The sequence below is a fragment of the Zootermopsis nevadensis genome, unplaced genomic scaffold (assembly GCF_977971745.1).
Source record: "Zootermopsis nevadensis isolate Lab colony 2312 unplaced genomic scaffold, Znev_1.0 Znev_ptg000025l, whole genome shotgun sequence".
NCBI classification, from domain to species: domain Eukaryota; kingdom Metazoa; phylum Arthropoda; class Insecta; order Blattodea; family Termopsidae; genus Zootermopsis; species Zootermopsis nevadensis.
The window spans coordinates 12,825,256-12,846,712 of NW_028259157.1; the positions used below are offsets into that span (position 1 = coordinate 12,825,256).

At 40.4% G+C, this 21,457-nt stretch overlaps 2 protein-coding genes across 10 annotated transcripts in view; one reads left to right on the forward strand and one right to left on the reverse strand.

Annotated features, from left to right (window-relative positions):
* The window catches only part of LOC110831763 (ligand of Numb protein X 2), a 156,707-nt gene extending 154,088 nt beyond the window's left edge, over positions 1-2,619 (forward strand). For all 5 annotated transcript variants that reach the window (XM_087355960.1, XM_087355962.1, XM_087355961.1 and 2 more), the window contains 4 exons: positions 194-316; positions 652-839; positions 1,741-1,899; positions 2,186-2,619. In XM_087355960.1, coding sequence (XP_087212086.1) covers positions 194-316; positions 652-839; positions 1,741-1,899; positions 2,186-2,321 — 606 coding nt within the window. In that variant the 3' untranslated portion in view covers positions 2,322-2,619. The remainder of the gene's footprint in view (positions 1-193; positions 317-651; positions 840-1,740; positions 1,900-2,185) is intronic.
* A 4,529-nt stretch (positions 2,620-7,148) lies between these two features.
* LOC110831767 (uncharacterized) overlaps positions 7,149-21,457 on the reverse strand; it is a 129,862-nt gene continuing 115,553 nt past the window's right edge. For all 5 annotated transcript variants that reach the window (XM_087355872.1, XM_087355874.1, XM_087355870.1 and 2 more), the window contains 2 exons: positions 13,505-13,650; positions 7,149-8,616 (listed from right to left, as the gene is read on the reverse strand). In XM_087355872.1, the coding sequence (XP_087211998.1) occupies positions 8,000-8,616; positions 13,505-13,650 (763 nt within the window). In that variant the 3' untranslated portion in view covers positions 7,149-7,999. The remainder of the gene's footprint in view (positions 8,617-13,504; positions 13,651-21,457) is intronic.

Here is a 21,457-nt window from a genome sequence, read left to right on the forward strand (position 1 = left end):
CTTCTGGGTGCTAATGCTCCGTGGACTTACAGGTAGATAATGATGTTTCAGAGACGGTATGTTCCCGTGAAATAATTTTATCTACCTACAAATCCATACAGCGTCAATAACCAGAAGTTCATAATCAACATCTTCACTTGGTTCTAAATTTGTGATATTAGAGAATGCTTTAATTAGAATTAAATGTCTGTAGGAGCCTAATGAAAGTCTGGGCATGCGAATCGGAGGTGGACTGGGCAGTAACGAAGGGGACATTCCCATCTACATTGCAAACATTCATCCACAAGGCTGTGTCGGAAAGACGCAACAAATATGGGTAAGTAATCAACGCATCTGTTCTGTTCTTTGTTCGGCAGGAACCTGCCAATATTGTTTATCGGAAAACTGACAGCCCACGCGAAAGTCTGGGTTTTGGCTCTTTGTAGACTTGTCAGATGTAGATGGAGACAATTATGTTTCTCTGAAATATCAGCATCTGCTTATGAGTCTAAATGATGCCAGAAGAGGAACAGTATTAGGAATCAGAAATTTCATTGAAAATTATTACATTTTATCAGTTTATTTAGTCATATTCATTTAACAGGTGAGAAACAGAACGTCTTCAAATTGTTTATAGAAGAGTCACTAAGAATGTTGAACGTGTGATTGCAGAAAGGTGATATTTTGCTGAATGTGAATGGAACCAGCCTGATGGGCCTAACACACACGCAGGCTGTTGCGACACTTAAAGCTACTGTCGAGAATACGCAGGTTTCACTGGGTGTTCTGGAGGGGCCAGAGACATCTCTTGGATCTCTCAACTTCATCCCTTCATGGTTATACTGGCAGAAACTACCAAGGTAAAAAGCATTTCTGTACTTCAGTGAGATGAGGTAACATGCGTTTACCTGCCAGTAATGTCTGATTTTAGGGTCCTTTTTTAGTATTATCCTCCAACCCAAGTAGTCCTGTTCTTTCAGACTTTCCAACCAGAATGCAGTGTTCATTTCTCATGTCCTACATGCATGCTTCATGCCCTGAGCATCTCATGCTCCCTTATTTGATCACCATATTAATTACATAACGTAATTCGTAAGTGTGTTTATGATCTGCTTCCACACGAAATGTTAATATGTTACATTCACTACTCAAAAAGAAACAACAACTATAAATGAGGACCTTCCTCCTCTTCCTGTCCCTCACCTCCCAAAGAAGAATTTTGAAATAGTTGTTATGAACGTAGAATTTTTTATAGCGTACTCCATTTAAAAGAGTCATACATAGAACAGGTTTTGTGAGGAACTGGAATGTAGGATTATATTTCTGGAACCGACTAGAGATCAACTTGTTGGTCCAACTTTCTGTGAGACATGATATTATTATTCCTAATAATGTTTAACGAAGTCTGAAACTTATTTCAGTCTTGTAATGGGCAGAGCATTGCAGATCGTGATGTCAGCACAGTGACTGTCTTAATAATCCAGTGACGTTATAGCCCAGAAGAAAAATTTCAGCGAAAGAAGCTGTCCTTTGTCAATATGCATTTTTGTAGTTAACGGCATGTACATTTAAAATTATAATACCCCCACATGATTAAAGACAAAGACAAGGGCCTGTCATAAACAGTATGTACGCATGTAACAGTTGCTTCAGAATTCTCTTTCAGGAAGTGTTGATTCCCAAACGGTGGCCCTCGTTCTCTTTTCAGCAGCATTACGCTTCCCCTTGTTCAGTGATCATATTAAACTTATCGTCCTACAGGTGCCTTCAGTTTCCCAAGACTGTGATCTTACATCGGAGTCCTGGGGCAAGTCTTGGCTTCAGCATCGTAGGTGGGGAGGATCCTGTCCGAGGACCAGAAGCTATTCACATCCTGTTTGTTGTGCAAGACTCACCAGCAGCTAAGCATGGAAAACTCAGGTATGGCCATGAGCATATTGACTGGTTAGGAAAAGTAACCAGTAGTTTTATATGGGTAATCCCATGCTAAATCAGACGAAACTGAATGAAGTTTGAACACCATCATTACTCTCATTAGTCGTATTGATAATTGTGTGTTGCTGTATTATTTAACATTTTGAAATTAACGAAGCGCGGGTCAGATGGAAGCATTGGACCCTGAAACCATAATTTGAGACATGTATTCTCTGGGACTAATAATCAACTGTTGTGGATGTCATTATTGATTATATTTATTTTGTGGCAGGTGTGGCGACAGATTATTGGCAGTGGATGGGCACAGTCTAGAAAATGTGAAGCATTCAGTGGCAGTAGCAATGTTGAAACAGACAGGGAGCAAAGTGACGTTAGAAGTGGTGTCATGGCTTGGGACAGAGCTGTAAACATGCGTGAGTTCATGAAACAACAAAGTTGTTGATCCTCACACTCCGAGGCAGAGGAACATTTTTTCATATCACAGTGAATTAAGGAATTAAACAAAAAGAAGGAAACATTGCGAACATTTTTTATCGTCTTCAAGAAAATAAATTTAAAGTTTTTTGCCGATGAAATTCCTCTGAGGAAAACTCCTGTGCCAATCTCCATTGTGGCAGCTTGTATGAAGTGCCATTATCTGTAAGATTATGCCTTGGTGGCCATATTGTTCTCCATGATATTCTTCAAATAAAAAGTTTGAGTGTACGTTTCGTGATATTTTTCTTCGTGCTTCTGCCGAGGCGTGTTACAGTCTCGCTACCGCTCTTCAGTGCTGTCGTCGGCATCTCTTCCAATAGTCATTTTGTACAAATCGGTATCCTGTTCATCCGTCCTTTCAACACAAATGTTCCATTGTGTTTCATATTTTTTGATAGATTCAATAGCAGAGGTATTAAAATAATCATTCGTTGTTTTTATGGTCCCAAATTAAACAGCTTGCAGCTCATCAGATATAACTCAGTTCTGATGTTAATATTTTTTAATCTGTTTCTCAAAGATCTGTGCCTTATTTTCATGTACCTAAATTTTATCTTTGATATTACTTATCAACACAAACTGTATAATCCATAATCGTTAGACTCCGTACTACTTGTTTACATTTTCTAAAACCGGAACTCAATCTGAAATAATTTACTTGTGTCAGAATCAGTTTCACTGTTTGTAATTGTAGTGAAAATTTAATTTTTAGTCTTTACATCTGTGATCAACATGAATTATCCAAGGAAACTTACAGTTTCCCAAAATGCAGTTTGGGAATCGCTGTTTCTTCACCTTTATCATATAAGAACGGGGCATTTAATCCCATATACTGCGGGATGCTGGCTCGACTTTAAGTCCAGACTCAACGGTTACCTGTGTGCTACTTCGATGCATGTCCGACTGGATCTCACGTAAGTTGCGATGTGTAACTAATAAAGTTTAATATTAGCCGCAGTAGGAAACAGCTTTCACGTAGTGTGGTTTTCTTACATGATAACTTTATTTTTTATTACAGTTACATAAAGTATAATGAATTTGTAGTGAGATTGAGTTTCTTTAAAGAAATATCTGAAGACCATGTACGTTCTCTCTCCCACCATCAGTCGCTTGCATTTTATCTTTCAGAGGCACAAAATCTACGAATGTTTCTGTGAAATGAGTACAGATTCAAAATTGATGAGTGGAACAGTAAGTATTTGATATGCTTTGTAGTTGAGTGAAGAGGAAGTTACTTGCAGATACCAAATCCTTTTTACTGTTATTGCTATATGAGTCCGTTCTATCATCACAATAAATAAGTAAGTATAAAAAAAACTAGAATGTGCATATCTCGGAAGCAAGATTGGTATTCCTGGTTTGTAGTTACGAACTTGCAGGTATGCTATATCACCTGTTGCATAGTGTGACTGACACAAACCATGAACCCTGTTGTGCTGTGCGCCAACTTGAATGCATAAGTATTGAATTACTTACAAGTTGCTATGACAACTATTAACGTAAGGATCACTGGCCTTAATCTGCTTTGGCTTATGCAGAGTCCGCCTGGCTATGTGTTGCAATATCATACGACTAAAGTGTCAGGTGGGAGCCTTTAATATGGGGGGGATTAAATCACTGTTTTCTGTTTTGTAGAGATAATACAAGTTGGGGATATCCACTCTTGTATCTCTAATAACTTTGAAGTTCATGTTGAAAAATCTGGTACAATTAACTGTATGTAATTCACATGGTTAAAATGAAATTTATGTTTGGTTTTGAATAAATATGACACTTAAATTTGGGGAGCAGATCGGCCAACTAACTACCCAGTGAACTGTCTGGAACTTGTGACATAGTAAATTATTTTCTGGCCTTCTTATTATATATATATATATATATATATGTCTTTCCAGCATTATTTTAGAAAAAAGGCCAAAAGTCATCATTTGGCATAAAAGAAAATTGATGCGGAGATAGGATGGGGTTTGTTAGGCCTATATCCTCGAATTCATTCCACCATTAATCTTCATAACAAATTTAAATCTCTAAAAAATTCATGGTGTGTGATAACACCGTAATTGTAACAGAAATAAATGTTCCTAATGTCTTTGATAAAATAAAACAAAAATCTTTATTCTATCCAAGACATCAGCAACAAAAGATGTCAATATTAAGCTGTAATGAATGTCCTAGTTATTGATAACATTTTGAGGCTACATACATTGTTTATGTAGAATGTATACACTTTATTAATTTTGCCAACCTGGAACGTCTACATTCAAATTGTAGTTGTTCTGTGAGAAGTTGTGAGTGTGATTGGGAAGGGATTTTATGTGGAATAGTACTCAACTATTTTACCGACTTCTCTGCTACTCTGTTGGTCATGTTCATAGATGGCAGTACGGACGGATTTGATGTAACGCAACGTCATAAGTTCAGCATTATTTACATCTTTGCGTTTGTGTGACCACGTGAGGTATCGTGGACGTTTCTGTTTAGGAAACCTTCCTAAATATGTTTATAAAGTGAAGCAACTTTTGAATATGAAGTGTTCTTATGACGTTGTTGCTCCGAAATGTAGTGGGAATCTCGTGAGGAGTTCACTTTTTTACAACTACACATAAGGCATTCATTTGAGGTAAGTGTGACAGTGTTTAATCATTACTTTCTTGAACAATGAACAGAATATTTTCTATTATGGTTAATATCAGGAATAAAGTTTAGCACGGAAACTTCCTGAAACTTTAGTGCTCGCACAAACACATATGAGTCAACGTGGGGACATGACAAAATTCCGTCCTGGTGCAGAAGTAAATTATATCGGAAGACATACCTCAAACGCAGTTTAAAAACAAGATTGAAGTTAATGTAATCTAACTCAACTAACTTAACCTATAGGTCTATTCAAATCTCCGGCCGTCATATTACACCAGCTCCGCGCGCCCCGTTGAACAACGGCGAGTAACTGAACTTGCGTGATGAAAGGCTGCTCAGCAGAAAAACGGCGTAACGGACAAAGTAAGTTCTATTCGAAATAAATATTCTGTGGATCGTGCTTAATTAAATTTTCGTGTTTTATCGTATTAAGATTGTTGTTAACCTTAATTATATGGCATTATCAATCGTTTTATAATATTTGTGTTTCGGTATACAACGAACAACATGTACAGTTATCGGAATCTAAAATTGTGGTTATCTTTAGTGACATACATACGAAGGAAAATTATACCTGACATGCTGGATAAACAGATCACACACTTTTTGTCAGCAAAAGCGCTGGTAAGTTCACAGATCACTATTTTAACAAGGAATTATAATATAAAATGTCCTGGCTTTGTGTTTGCCCAGTAAAATGTGCATCATTTTGTTTTCCCTGAGCTATAGCTTAGGACGAAATGCTTATTTTTATTCTTATTTGTAAATGTTATTTATATGTTATGAATGTAGAGTGAAAACATTCTGTAGATTCGTACAAGGTCCATAGATCCAGGTTTGGCAGTAAGAGTAAACTGCTTGAAGAAGTTCAAACTCTCGTGTACCTGTGATATTAACCAAGTCCAGGTCATAGGTCACTATTGTTTTGATATCATATTAGGCTTGTGACATATGATAAAAAAGAAGCTTCAGAATACTTTGAAGCATTTTTCTAAATTAGCCCATATTGATTTGCATTATGGTCTTATATTTTTCTAATGTATACTGAAATAATATGAATGGGAAAGTTCACTCTGTGTCAGACAGGAGACGTGTTGTCATCTCTCCCTATTATTTAATTACTTCACTGTTGAACATATATCAGAATATTTACAGGAGACTGCCTGAGTTTGGATGCCCATCATATACTGTAATAATTTTGTAAATATTAGTTGTTGGCGTTAGGATTGTTATAAGAGCAGTCCTGCCCATGGACCATTCATGACTTTATCCCATCATATTTAGAGGATGAATCATCCCATTAGCGTGCCAGTATGTTTCGCAGCGATTGTGTTTCCTCTCTCCCATTGCATGTTTGAATGTATTTTAGGTTTAAGTGACCATTATGCAGAACTGTATGTTGGTGGGTCTTGAAGAAATTGTGTACGAGGGTGTGGACTGCATTCATACATGCTTTCTGAGTAGGGTCCATTGGTGGACATTTGTGAAAATGGGAAATGTAACTTGAGGTTCCATAAAAATCTGAGAATTTCTTTACTTACTGAACGTGCATTGTGTTGTTTGTCAGATCGTTTTGGAATATGATTTTCACTTTCATGAAATCAGTACACAGAAAATGTTTCACAGTAATAGTCGGTGCGTCAGAACTTGTTCGAAAACTGACGTAATCCCTCTTCCAATCATTCGCTTTCATCCGCGCCGTAAAATTCACAGTGTACAAGAATTCCAGTCTTGATATTTATGTTTCTTTAAGTGCAGTTTTGGCAAAGCACAGATTGCATACTACAAGGGGATTCCATCGATGGACAGAAGTTCGCATGGCAGTTCTTTATTCCAACAAAGTAATTCTTCCGCTGCCCTCGCCCAGAAACTTATGACGTTGCTGACGTATAACATAAGTTTGATGATGCAGTAACTACCAACAAACCAATACAAGATTTTGGTTGTTTTTTAAAAATCAATCATTTCATTATGATTGCCAGCGTACATGCCATAGTCAAATAATTTATCTTACCTGATTCTGCCGCAGGTGGAAAAATGAACTGTCGGCTGGAAAGGGAAAAACGCAAGTAGTCATTTATGAAGTTTGCTGTCGGTAGGTAAATTATGTTGGCCCCAGCTGATATCAGTCTCCGTACATTTTATTGTAATTCAGTTGCTGCACAATAAACACGTCACATTTGAATAAGCTGTCCAGTGTTAAAACACAAACATAAGTTAAATGTACAAAGACTTCAGGTTGAATATTCTTCTTTTGTAAATGAAACAACAGCACGACCTTCAGTTTACCTCGTGCTCTGTGGAACGGTAACAAACATGGATTTTGGGATATGGAGTGGTGGAAGCTACAGACACTTTCGATTTTACACATGTTTTAAAGAATCCAAAATATGCATCTAATTTCATGGATATAGCATATATTGAATGGTGGAAGTTGCCGACGTTTCGGAGGGATCAGCTTATCATTTTGATACGGTGATAAATCAGGTGACTCTACAGTGAATATGGAGAGCCCTGGAAGCCATAATTCTAATCAAATGATATTTATTCAATTTCCACGCCTTATAAATATTTTCTTATTGTTATTAATCTGTGGCGTTGACATGTAAATCAGGTATTTTTTGGTGACGTTAATACGACTCGCTGGAAGTTGTTTGTTTCGTGGGAATGATTTGGAATGTTAACAAGGAAGGGAGATGTTAACATAAAAGCCCTCTCATCAGCGATGAAAGCTGAGTGAAGAACACTGCAGCGGGAAAAAAGCGTCCCGAAATTTCAATTACCTCAACACACGGTGATGGAGTCACTATTTCCCAGATGCTAATTCCCCGAAGCATTCAGCGAGGCCAAACTTTGGCAGAATAAATTTGCATGTTTCTTGCAACACAGACACAGCGTAACGTAACCGAGACCACAATAATATTCCCCTGCGTGGAAGTTATAAAACATTTGTGACCGGTTCCCAAAGCGGTTACACGATTTCAATTATTTCGTCTTCAGGCGAATGACGTCTGACCCCGCGTGCATTCGTGTGCCTAGAATTGCCTCGTATAGTCAGTTCTATCGGAGACTGTAGGCCGTCGTCAGATCGCAGCCACATTCGTAGACACTGGGTCCCTTTCTCGGCGAAATAACCTCTCACGTATTTCCTCAGGTTTGGTGATCCCATAAGCAATAAGAGGGGAAGAATGCAAGAGATTGAGAAGAACTTGAACCACACGAGGAAGAAGTCCAGCTTTCCTTCCCGGCATATTTCTTCTATGTTGCCAGCATCTTGTGCCTGCTCGTGAGGCTCAGCGGAGTTGAGTTTCGACGAGCAAATGACGACGGCCAGAACGGACGGGAGGCGACCCAGGAAAGGAAGAACACAGCTGAAGAACAGGAGGACTTGTCCGCGTCGTCCGGTCGGGATGATTCTAGACGGAAACGGGTACTCGTCCTCCTCGTGGTAGGAGTGTTTCTGAAGAAATACCAGCACGTGGCTAGATACCGTGACCAGCAGCGGCAGGAAGTAGTACAGCGGCAAGGACACGCTGATGTACGTCGTCACGTACCGCGACCCCGGGTCTAGGATGCACAGCCCACTCTCTGCAATGCAACCACACACGTCTATCAGATGTCAGAAGATTTTAAACACCGAACATTTTATTTCTGTAATAATAGAAGAAACTGGCTATACTTTTTTGTAGGTGCGGTGGGTTGAGACAGTCTCTGGAACTGAGGCCGATAACGGGGTCCACTCTCCCCTCATACACGATTGGGCGGCGGTGGTATAATACTGACGGGAAAACCAAAGGACTCGGACAGAAACTTGTTCCTGTGCCACTGTGTCAACCACAAATCCCGCATTGACTGCCCTAGACTCGAACCCCGGCCTCACTTTTCATATTTAAAATTCTGGATGTGATTTTCACAGGTGACCCCAGAGATAGCTCGGTGTTTTCGGAGTAACACCGTTCGCTGCTTTTAAGTTTTGTTAACTTCTGTGGTCTAGCGGTTAGAACGTTGGCCTTGTAATCCTGGGGTCTCGGGTTCGATTCCCGGCGGTGCCCGAATTTATAACTTGTGTTGGGCAAGGCCGTGGTCTAGGCAACACGGAGTTTTCCTCCGTGGCATCCCAACAATTACTCCATTCACACACAGAAGAAGGCAATGGCAAACCACTTCTGGATCATCTGCCAAGAACGTATATGAACAGGTCCCAGTCCGAGAAAAGGATGGAAGGATCCTGTTCATATGGACCTGTCGTCGGACAGAACACTTAAAAAAAAAAAAACTTCTGCCATACTTGGTGTGGTGTCAACAAACATCCGTTCTTCCTTAAGTCAATGAGATGAGGCTTAATCCTTTAGAAATAATAGGTAGCCTAAATGAAGTTCTTTCGACATATGTTTTAAGTTTGAAAATTCCATTAAATTTATGTTAAGTGTAATTCAAATCACTGACTGCTTAATGGAGGATTAAATATTTACGAAAATTAGTAATGCATGGTTAACACTTTCCCGCGTAAATAATTCTTCACAGAAGTTTGTGAAATGGCTATACAAGCGAAAACTTCTGTGTTGATTTGATCTGGATGTTCAAACATGTAAATCGATTGCCCACGTTTGGTCCACCGGTTTTCCATTCATTCATATCATAAGCGCTGGACGATCATGACTCTAAACAGCCTGTGTTCCATTCAGGATGAAATTACTTCATTAAGCATTAACAAATTATTCATTACAATCAATACGAAACTCCATTACTGATTCTGTTGACGGAGCATCGAACCAGAGACTTGACACGATAGCATTACGATAACTAATTCAGTCATTGCTTGGAGCAGAGTCCTTGCCCGACATTTTTATGGAACCCGAAGGATCATTACCGTGTCCCTTGCCAGATTAATCTAGCCCGCCCCACTTTCCTAACATCGATCTCTTAATAATATTCTTGCATACAAATTTCTAGTTTTTACGGTTGGGAGTTGTTGGTCCCCTGTCCAACAGCAAACTGGAGGGCCATCCCTTGTCGGCTGTTCGCTACTGCTTATGCGATATATTCGCAGCTAGCCGCCTTATCTAGAGGCCTTCTTTTCCATCCCTCATTCAGTATCGCATGACTGAATACAGAGTCACAAAATCATTTTCATTTCTCTTGGCTTCCATAAACTGAGGAATTATTTTTATACGTCGGAACATAGTCATAAGTTGGAGGCTCGCCACACCCATTTTGCCTCACAAAACAGCTTACACGTTAATGTACTTGCTAGTCTTCAGCAAGTTCACTAGGCTTGGCGCAGTTTCCTTAAAATCTCTATCTTAAATTGTTACTTGCAGTGTATTCTTCCATGTAGCCGCGCCAGTACGCCTTCTGTAATCTCAAGTATTTAAATATTTGCTTCTGCGCGTTTAATTATTTATTTTCTTGTTTAAATCTTCATCTTAGTTGCAAGCTAAATAGTTGAAGGTGGAAAGTTGCTCTGTGATTGATTTATTACTTAATATTATCTTTTATTGAATTGGGTATTTTCCTCGAACAACCATAACTTTCGTTTTTATAGCAGACATTTTAAAAGTGTAAATATTGCTTAATTTGCGTAATTCATAAATGTTTTTTTTTGCAAGTTATCTTTGTTTTATTTGGGTGTCACAATACCGTCAGCAAATATTTGCATATTAACTGCAGAATTATGTGTTAATTTAATACGTGAAATTAATTTATTTTTAGTTCTCTCAAAGTATCGTCCATGCACATGAATGTTAAGTAGCATTGGGCTCGGGCTCCAACAACCTCTCACCCGTTGATTAATAACGATTTATTATAAAAGTCAACCTTATCCTAATTCTATTTTTAATTAAGTCCAAATATTGTTTTCGATAACGTTTATTAAATGTGTAGGGTAGCCTCTTTCCTCCAAAATCTTCCAAAAGTTCTATTCTACAATTTCCGCTATCATTAGGAAACTTTTAAAAGCACTTATTTTATGAGGAACGGAAACTTTTAAATAACAGGAATGGGAAACAGAGTAAGGGATGAAAATCCCAAAGACAATTTCCCCCCCTCCTCCCCTTGAGTTCGTGCGGGGTCGTGTGAGCTTTTGATCACCGCAAATTATGACGCGCGTGTCAACTGTTCCGTTTTAGGGCGATGCTATAATGCACGCGCAGCCGAGAATGTCCGAGATGTTACGTACCATAAAGTTCAAGACCGACGCAGTAATAAAAAATAAAGAAACAAAACACGAGGAAGGAAACGTGCGATGTGTTTCGGGGCGTTGCATAGCAGTTTGCCTGTGGATTAGAGTAAAACTTCAAAAAGAATACATCAAGAGTTAGTTGGTTGCCTCTGGGGCGCACATGCTCTGCCGACTTCCTGAAGTATCGGCGAGGCAAGCTGTCAGATCAGGAGCAGAAGGAGATACTCGCTAAAGGTTGCGTCCGAAAGCGAACGAAAGATTGTGTAATATTGAAGCATTCATGTCCTATAATACGCTTGCTCAGTATATGAAAGCATTTTGAAGAGCTTTTAATCTATTCGAAGGAAGACCGGACATGGATGGAGGCAAGCTGTGTGCTATAAAGATAGTCGATGTCGTCTGAAATCTCCACTTAGATTTTTGTGAATATTTCCATATAAAATAGGCTTCAAACGTGATGACGACGACATGAAGGGCAAACGAGGGGCCCTCGCCACCGTGCTTTTCCTTGGAACAGTATTCCACTGGTGTTGGGGCGGATGTTCGATGATATTCAGGAGAAGAGAAGTTGATCAGGAAGTATGACTGTCATCATGACGTCATTGCCTCGATGTAATCGCGAGGTGTCGCCATCAGAAAAGAAAATTCTACAAAATTCTGTGTGCGATACATCTTCATTCACAGAAAAGGAAAATTGTCAAGGCTTAATACCGCAAAATAAACTTTCATGAAGATGTGCTTCTAATCTTAGGTACGAGACGTAGACTTGTGGACAGTCTGAGTCATTCTGAATATATCACAATGTTGACATTTCCGTGTGTAGTCCTTCATATTAAAATGCCAGCGATGTTGCTCACGTAGCCTTTAATATGTTTTGTTCTGTCAACTGTCAGCACGGCCTGAAGACGGTGCTTCGGAAGTTTCATAACCTAACCTGTTAGAGTGGAATCAGGAAGACGTCAAGATCAGATTAAACTGGATGAATGCTGAAGATTCTTATTTGTTACGCCGATCAGTTTTCTGCTTTATTAAAAAATTCTGGCCGGAATTTTATAATCCCCAGTTTTTGGATGCAGTAATAACAGGCGGATTCTTAAATATTTAAAATTCAGCAATAATTATAAGTCCTTTAACTAAAACGAACTCTGCTTTTTGCACACAGTGTAGGTGTCTTTATTAGTTTCACGTGGTAAACACTGATTCTTTCCTTAAACAACATTAACAGATCGATCTGTGTAATGGAGAATGTTGTGTTTTCTTTGAGGTCGGAACTCGGTGTTTAAATTTTATTCGAGCTTCGGCTTCATATGGTTAAGATAAAATACGTATCTTATTTTATTATTTGAACGAAGTAAAAGGCAGGCTTCTCTGTTTACCATCTTAACGGATTTATCTTTCTAAGTTTGTTATTTGCAAAACTGAGTGCTACAAGGTGATACGAGGCTTACTCACTCATTCCGATTCAGTTATTACGGCGCGACGTGAACTTCGTAGAACGGCGCAAAGCCAATAAAGATTCGCGTTTCTCGGAATGGAAGAGCGCGGAAAGACCGAACAGGTTTGGAGCTTTTTTTTTTAATGTATTTGCCGATATCGGGCGGATGCTGTTATAAAAGCAGGAGGCCTGAAACAAAAAGCTTGCGTAGTCTCGGTACACAATTTTACGTGATAAAGGATAATTAAATTTTATTTTACAGAAGTTGTTTCCGTGTTGTGCAGAGCGAGAAGCCTTCCGAATTGGGCGATGACAGCGTTTCCTCCCAATTCCTAATATCTTTCTTTGGCAGACTTCGACTTCGTCTCAATATTTCGTCCACACTTAGTGGGTTTTATTGAACTTAAAACTATGTACATTAAGAGTAATGTAGATGTATGTTTTACTGTTATATTATTGATGTAACGCCGTGTAGAGTTATTAGTTGATACCAAGCATTCTGAGGAACATAATGCCTCTGTCATCTGTTAAGATATGGAATAAATAGCTGAGGACAGCTTACAAGGTGTCCGATTGGTGTTTGCATGTGACGAAATGTCACACATGTTCTCGGTCTTATGGGTTAATGGAACTCCGGGTTGTATAAATGTTAGGAAATTTCTTCATTAGCTGATCGATTTATTATTTTGTCATGGACTAGTCTTAGTAAGACAGCGTATCGAGTAAGAAATTGTTCACCCTTCGTAATATTTTCGAGTTCTTTTATGACGGGTGGTTCAGCAAAAAGGTTGAACGCCCACAGAACAGGATCCACACGCGATGCAACACATTTAGCAGAATTGCTGTTTATCGGCACTCACCTGAGGAGAAGGTGTACTGGGCCCACCCGTAGACAGGTCCCGTGGCGTCTGTAATGAGCAGGAACATGACTCCTCCCTGGATGACGTTAGTGTTGAGCCACGAGAATGTGAGGTCGTGTTCCTCGGGCATCATGCACTGCAGGAACCTAGGCAGACAACGTGTTGCTTCAGTGGAGCTGCATTCAGGGATCGCAGACTCTGGCTAGACAATTATTTCGTGCCAACTGTACGAACACAGCAGCCCTGAGAGAGCATCCCTGTGTTCTCTCTTAACATGTTTCTAAAAAAAAAATACTTCATATCATTAAATGTGGTATGAATAGTTGGTAAACCCGAAGGTCGCTTTGGAGACCTAGGCGAAGATGTGACCGTAACCTTAAAATGGATCATGGCGGAAGAGATTATCGGGATGTTCGTCTGGGTTGTCCACCATTTGAACGTGTCCCGCCCACCTCATGTTTCCTGATTTGATCGAACTTTTAATATTTGGCGAAGAGTGCAACTCATTTCATTGCGTAGTGTTTTTCTGTCACCTTGTCCAGATATTCTCGTCTCTGTTCTTAAACGCCCTGAACTTGAGAGACCAGGTCTCGACTGTGTAAAATCATTAATTTTTGGTTCTAGATAGCAGGCGGGAGGATAAGGTATTTGGAACTGCACGACTGCAAATATTCCCCCGAATTTATCAACACACTCTTGCAGAGCCGAAACCACTGCTTCGTACAGCGACCTAACCGAACCAGAAGACTGATTTTCTTAACGTGTAGAGCACTTACCCAGCGTCGCCTAATCTGCTGACAACTGTGGACTTTATTGTCGTAATTTCACCGTTCCAGCGGCAGGACATTGTGGTCTGTCATCATGCGATTAAAATGAAATTGAATGCGTGGCCTTGGTTACCATGGCGACAACCCGTAAACAGCGCCACTGCCATTTGCTGAATTCTCATCAGATCGGTTACCATGACGATAGTGGACTCGTACATCATTAGCGTATTGTTACACTGGTTCTATATGCGGAGGATAATGCAGAAATAATATGTGAAAAGACTTCCTTAAGAATATTATTATATAATCACCTCTGCACGTTGTGTTTACGTAAACGAAGCCCCCAGAATGAAGAAGTCTCATTCAGCCCACCCACGTAATGCTCACGATGCTGTGTGGAATTTTCCTACAGTAATAAGGGCTTTAAACGACAGGAATCTTTCAACTGGCCGATTCCTTCCATATGAAGGCGATGCTGTGAAAAACTTTGGTATAAATAAAAAGAAAAAGTCATTTTACATTCACGCCAACTACGTCGTTCCGAGTTGACAGACGTTTCTGTCAGCACTTCGCCGCTGATGGACAGTGAAGGCAAGGGGTTGGTACTTTGCTGCTGTAGAGACTTCCAGCCGTACTCATTTTGTGTCTCAATGCCCATTTATAACCTGCCAATGAAATGCAGTTTATTTAGTTCATGAAATTGCGTGGTTGGTCATTAGGTCGAGTGCTACTGGAATCGGAAATTTTTGTGGCTCCAGTGGTCTATTAGGTATCGGTGTCATACGTTGAACCTAAAAGAAAATGGTCTCTCGGCGGCCATATTGCTTTACACTGCACAGATTATTAATAAAATTTGCACATATTTCGAGTACTTATTACCTCGTTATTTCATAGCCCCACATTAAATTGCATTAATGTTGCTCCGTAGCCACGGTGGTCTAGCGGTTAGAACGCTGGCCTTGTAATCCTGGGGTCTAGGGTTCGATTCCCGGCGGTGCCCGAATTTATAACTTGTGTTGGGCAAGGCCGTGGTCTAGGCAACACGGAGTTTTCCTCCGTGGCATCCCAACAATTACTCCATTCACACACAGAAGAAGGCAATGGCAAACCACTTCTGGATCATCTGCCAAGAACGTATATGAACAGGTCCCAGTCCGAGAAAAGGATGGAAGGATCCTGTTCATATGGATCTGTCCTCAGACAGAACACTAAATAAATAATAATAATAATGTTGCTCCCTGTCACACGTTCGTCTATCCACAAATGTTGATTAGCGTGGGAAACTAATAATTACGAGGCGATATTTTAGGTTCTCACGGTCACGGGTATGTAGATGTCTGTTTTCTGGGATGTTGCGCCGCGTAGTCTGGCAGAAATTAACCGAAGTTTGAGAGGGTGTTATTGAATTCATCATCATGACAATTGCCCTGAGGATGGAGACAATAATCACCTTTGAAATTTCTTCATTTTTTATCAGACATAGGTTTTTTCATTCATTATGCATAGTTCTTGACGCATATTATCGTCATACGTGAAAGATTATTTTTTGGGGGGGCAAAAATAGATACCTACAGACATTCAACTGGTTCCCAGTTTAATGTTATTTTAAATGAAAAGCAAAATGTCCGCGAACCCACCGGTTGAAACAAAACAGATAATGGACTGGTCTTACATCGAGACCAGCTGAAGAGCTACGTGTTGACGAGGCTGTAGGCGTAATATTTATCTTTGAAACGTGGATATTTGCTGGTTGTAGCGTGGGCGAGAGGTTAGTGCGCGATTTCATTGTACCGATGCCAACGTACATTGCGTTTTGATATCTGCAGGTAGACTACACGTACAACGGCGCAGATCGCAATAGAAACTGTTCTTTGAAGTTGATGCTCAGGTGTCCTGCGACACAGTTAACGAATGACATGTTGATGCATCTTAGAGATCCTGTAGACACGTGAAACCTCGCTGTTCTGAAGGCGCGTTGTTGTACTGAGCAAGTGTTCTATGGCGTCGACCGGGATTTATAATCATTAACCAAGCCAATGGATTACTTCAGATATGCATGTTTCCAGGTTGACGTCAAGGTTTAAAAATACTTCTAAGGGGTCCATTCTGCTGTATCGAGTATCACAATTTATATATAACCTAAGTGCATGCATAATTTATACATCATTATTACTTATTTATGTATTTATTCATGCCATTCATTTTTCGGAAAACCGCGATATTTAAAGGCAATACAGTAACTAAGGATCAAGCTAGTATGTTTTTTTTTCCCGCGAGCTTGTAACAAATTACTCTTCCTTATCCCATGCTGAAATGTTTAAATTTGTAGAAGGTTTAAGTATTCTAATAACTATCCTTGTTTAAATCTTACACATAAAAATTATTATTCTGACAAATGACACTTGAAGAGTTAGTATCCGATTGCATTCAGCTGTAGATAATCTCAAATTACTTCCTGAAAATAAGTACACCATATATATAAGTCGTTATACTTGAACACGAAGGCACCACGCCGTTGGGGCATATCATCGCAGAAACTGACGCCCGTGTGGCACTGTTTAGACTACGTGCCCAACACGGGTGCCGGAGAAGTTGCCGAAGAGACACGGCGATGTGCGTTTCCTAAGAACCTCTCAGCAGACTGTAACAGGCAGGCCGTGTAATTCTCAATTGCAGAAGCCTCCTCTTATCCCTTAAGAAATTCAGAAATGTTCGTTTTCTCAACTAATTATCTGCGGTAGCGAATTTAATTAAATACTTAATATCCAGAAAGATACGTCATTTTTACGCAAATGGCTGCCATAGAATCTCTGGCGCTGCGATTTCATTCGGAGACGGTCGAATTCCGTATTTTCTCATGATGCTCTCAATGCAGGCTTCCGGATGTTATTGAAGCAGCTTATTTTCAGGGAGCAATGGCTCTGTATTTATGTATTTTACGGTTCTAACAGCTTTGTAATATTTTAAATACATTATCCACTTATCAAATGTGAACATCAATTTCATTGCGTTAATATTTCTTACACAGTTGTACAAAACCATTCTTTGATCTCGACGAAGTATGTGCTGTTAGGTTAGGTTTATTTAGTAGGAAATATTATTCAGATTTTGCAACCCGCCGTGTTGTTTGTCTGACGAGAAAAGTGGGTGGAATGGAGTAAACTCGCAACAATTTTTGTATTATTTTTATCAATGACCGCTGTTTTTCAATGCGTCCTGCGTCTTTGCCCCTGATACAAACAAACAGTTGGAGCAAATAATGTAAATGGGTCGGCATCTAACAGGTCTGAATGCAGTTAATTTATCTCACACTTTACTGCTATTTTATTTATTTAGTGTTCTGTCTGAGGACAGGTCCATATGAACAGGATCCTTCCATCCTTTTCTCGGACTGGGACCTGTTCATATACGTTCTTGGCAGATGATCCAGAAGTGGTTTGCCATTGCCTTCTTCTGTGTGTGAATGGAGTAATTGTTGGGATGCCACGGAGGAAAACTCCGTGTTGCCTAGACCACGGCCTTGCCCAACACAAGTTATAAATTCGGGCACCGCCGGGAATCGAACCCGAGACCCCAGGATTACAAGGCCAGCGTTCTAACCGCTAGACCACCTCATCTTATTATTATTTAGTGTTCTGTCTGACGACAGGTCCATATGAACAGGATCCTTCCATCCTTTTCTCGGACTGGGACCTGTTCATATACGTTCTTGGCAGATGATCCAGAAGTGGTTTGCCATTGCCTTCTTCTGTGTGTGAATGGGATGCCACGGAGAAACCGGGGAAGCCCCCGGAGGAAAACGCCGTGTTGCCTAGACCACGGCCTTGCCCAACACAAGTTATAAATTCTGGCACCGCCGGGAATCGAACCCGAGACCCCAGGATTACAAGGCCAGCGTTCTAACCGCTAGACATTCGACACAACGCCAGGTATTTTGTTACTAAATATGAGTAAAAGTAAAATTTTATTACCTTATTATGACATAAGGTAGCATTGTAAATGCCTTGTGTTAATATCTTCCTTGTGCCCTGTGGTTCGTGTAAAATGAAACGGTTTCGTGGAAACTGTAGTACTAGCCTAAAAGTATAATTATACAGTCGCAATTAAAAGACTAATAAGGACGAGTTGCCTTGAGCAACTGCCCCCCCCCCCCACAACGGGTCAATGGCCCAGTCCTTGTAGTGGAAACGAGTGTATGACACGCGGAATTAATGTGAAAAATCCTCGTTTTTTTGTATATATTTTACCTTGCCTTTTGAAGTTTGCGTTACTGTCAAATTTATAATCACTACCAAATCATGAGCCGAATATACTGACTAGTGCTCATGAATATTCTGTAGTGTCCCCAAACAGTTATTACAAGGCCATGCCACTGTTCCACTAATGAAGTATAAAATCAATAGTTCGCATTGTGTCATTACAACCTGAGTATGAATGAGGTTAATTAGCGAATCGCCGGTCAGGTTCTGGATTGATTCGTTTCATTACGCATTATCAAAGAAGCCGAAACGAAATTTGCAAAAATAACGATGACAGGAAGAGAGGGTTTCGCGATTTACCACTTAAATTATTAGACGAGCCAATAAGTGAGAACAAAAATAAATCATCTATATTAATTACGTAATATTGAAAACGGGTCACAGTTGAATTAAAGTGATTTTAAGGTTACTAAGCGCGGGTAACATTATGAATGGTACGGGATGTCGCTAACCAGTCGAGGTCTACAGCTCATGTAAACAAAAACAGAGTGAAGTATTGGGCTTGAAGCTGCTGTTTGTTTTGCGACCGGGAACAACAGAGAATGGTCTTCTATGACCAGACGTGACGAAACTTCAAGCATAAGCAGTCAAGGGATAAAACGTCACCTGGTGGACGAAGGAGAAATTGTCTTTACTCATGGACCGCGCTGAGCCATTTCGAAGGGGCCTCAAACAAAAATAAAATAAAAGAAACCGACTCTTCTAAACATACAACACAACTCAGTCGCCGAATTTATAACTTGTGTTGGGCAAGGCCGTGGTCTAGGCAACACGGAGTTTTCGTCCGTGGCATCCCAACAATTACTCCATTCACACACAGAAGAAGGCAATGGCAAACCACTTCTGGATCATCTGCCAAGAACGTATATGAACAGGTCCCAGTCCGAGAAAAGGATGGAAGGATTCTGTTCATATGGACCTGTCGGCAGACAGAACACTAAATAAAATAAAATAAATGACAGTTAACGTAACCAGGTGCTAAATTATAATTTACAGACAATGGAACGTCGAAGCATTGAATGGAACCCGTCGAGGAATAAAGAACGACCTCAGTACAGTTTCATTATAAATGTGCTTAACAAATCTGTAGCGAATGCACTCGACTTTTGAGCACCCTGTAGAATGGTGATACGAAGCAGTAAACACGCTCACCAGTTGCTCTTAACATCCTGCACAACTCCAGTATTCAATCTACCTTTTTTATATTTGTTTCGCAATTACATTTTATCGATATCCTCTGCGTGTGGGAAAGCAAACCACACAAAGGGCCGTATTAGTGGGCCCAATATGTCAATATTTCCGACGGCAGCAGTACCCCCCCCCCCAACAATAACGTAGCTGAAGATTATTCTCAGTATCTGGCAGATAACAGTTCAAAACCCGGAATTTTGAGTTCTGTCTTGACATATGTCGTTTTAGTTTACAAGCGTCGCACGCCATCAGAAATCATGACTTTGCCTATTCGACTCTACATAAATTCATACATAATTCTAATGAAATACCTCCCTTGTGTGTACTTTAATGAAACACGAAGGATATGAAAGGGTACGGTTATAGCTTAATTCAAGACAATACCCCCGTATTTATCTTGATCGAACAAGAAAAACCACGAAAAACTCATTCAGGATACCCGGTCTCCGAGGCAAGATTTGAACCCGAGACCTCCCGAATACGAGCCAGGGGTCGCGACGTGCAGTAGCTCGCTTGTAAAAAATGGTTACTGTAGAATGAGACTCAGTAGTAATCGCGTAAAATCAGAACATCGGAGTTAAGTCTGATACAGCCGTACTGGGCCTATGTACACATGTAGAGATCATGTCTCACTAAGCAGTAGCCCTCCGCCCCCACCAAATCAAATCTCTTTCACAAAAACACCCCAAATTCTGTATTAAATGTCATTGCACATACGCGGCACAGAATTTCCATTTGCGTCTCTTTCATTTACAGAACCAGTGATGGTGATTTTCGACGTCTTGATTCCAACTTTACTTATTTGGTTGCTTAAGCGGAAAGTACGGATTCCTTCCAGTTCATATCGCTGGTGCACCATACGATCCACTCCCAACACCCGCTGATAATAAGCTTACTTTAAGCGATAACTCTTCGGGTTTCCGCTCAGTAAGTGCATTCTGTTCTAGCTGAGCTCTGTCCTTGGATAATACCTTGAAATTTCTTGCTAATTTTTTTAAGCTTCAACTTACGTGATAGTCACGTTAGACATTTTCGACTGATACAGCATCATTTCCCACCCATGCCATGGTCTCCGCTACAGTCAGGTCTCTTTTTTTAAGCGGACCTCAAGTCGACACTCAGTCCATGTGCCTGGTCTAACTAAACGATCCAGTCCGTACCGCGAAGAAAACGTGATCAGTCGGTTAACGCTGTGAGAATCTTACGAAACTTACGAGTACATTTTGTGGGTAAGATTCAGAGACGTTATTAAATATGAATTCATGTGATATGTGTAATTGTGTCTTATTTAAGAAGTAAATTGATTGTCGGGACATATTTATGATATTGTGATGGGTTGTATTCAGTCACTACAGGGGTGGTACCAGTTCTCAGTCTTTCGAGCTTTGGTTAGTTCAGACGCCTGTCTCTGCGAACAGCCAAACTGCGTCCCGGTAGGGTGTGCGGTAAGAGATATAGTGAACTTCGGAGCGCTTCTAAACGGACTTTAGTGAGGCGTTTATTCCAGTTCTCGATACTTATGCCAAGAAACAAATCCTTCTATGCACCACGCGTCTTATCCTGAACGAAGCTGATTTGTTTGTGACTGTTCCGGAGGGTCTAAGCCTACAGCGCAGCCTGATGGATACAAGTGAATGGTGGATCGTGTCTGCATGGGCGGTGGGGGGAGGAGGTGGAAAGGACTGAAGGTCCGGGTTTCGCGAGTAAATCTGACGCACTGCAAACGGGGCATCTGC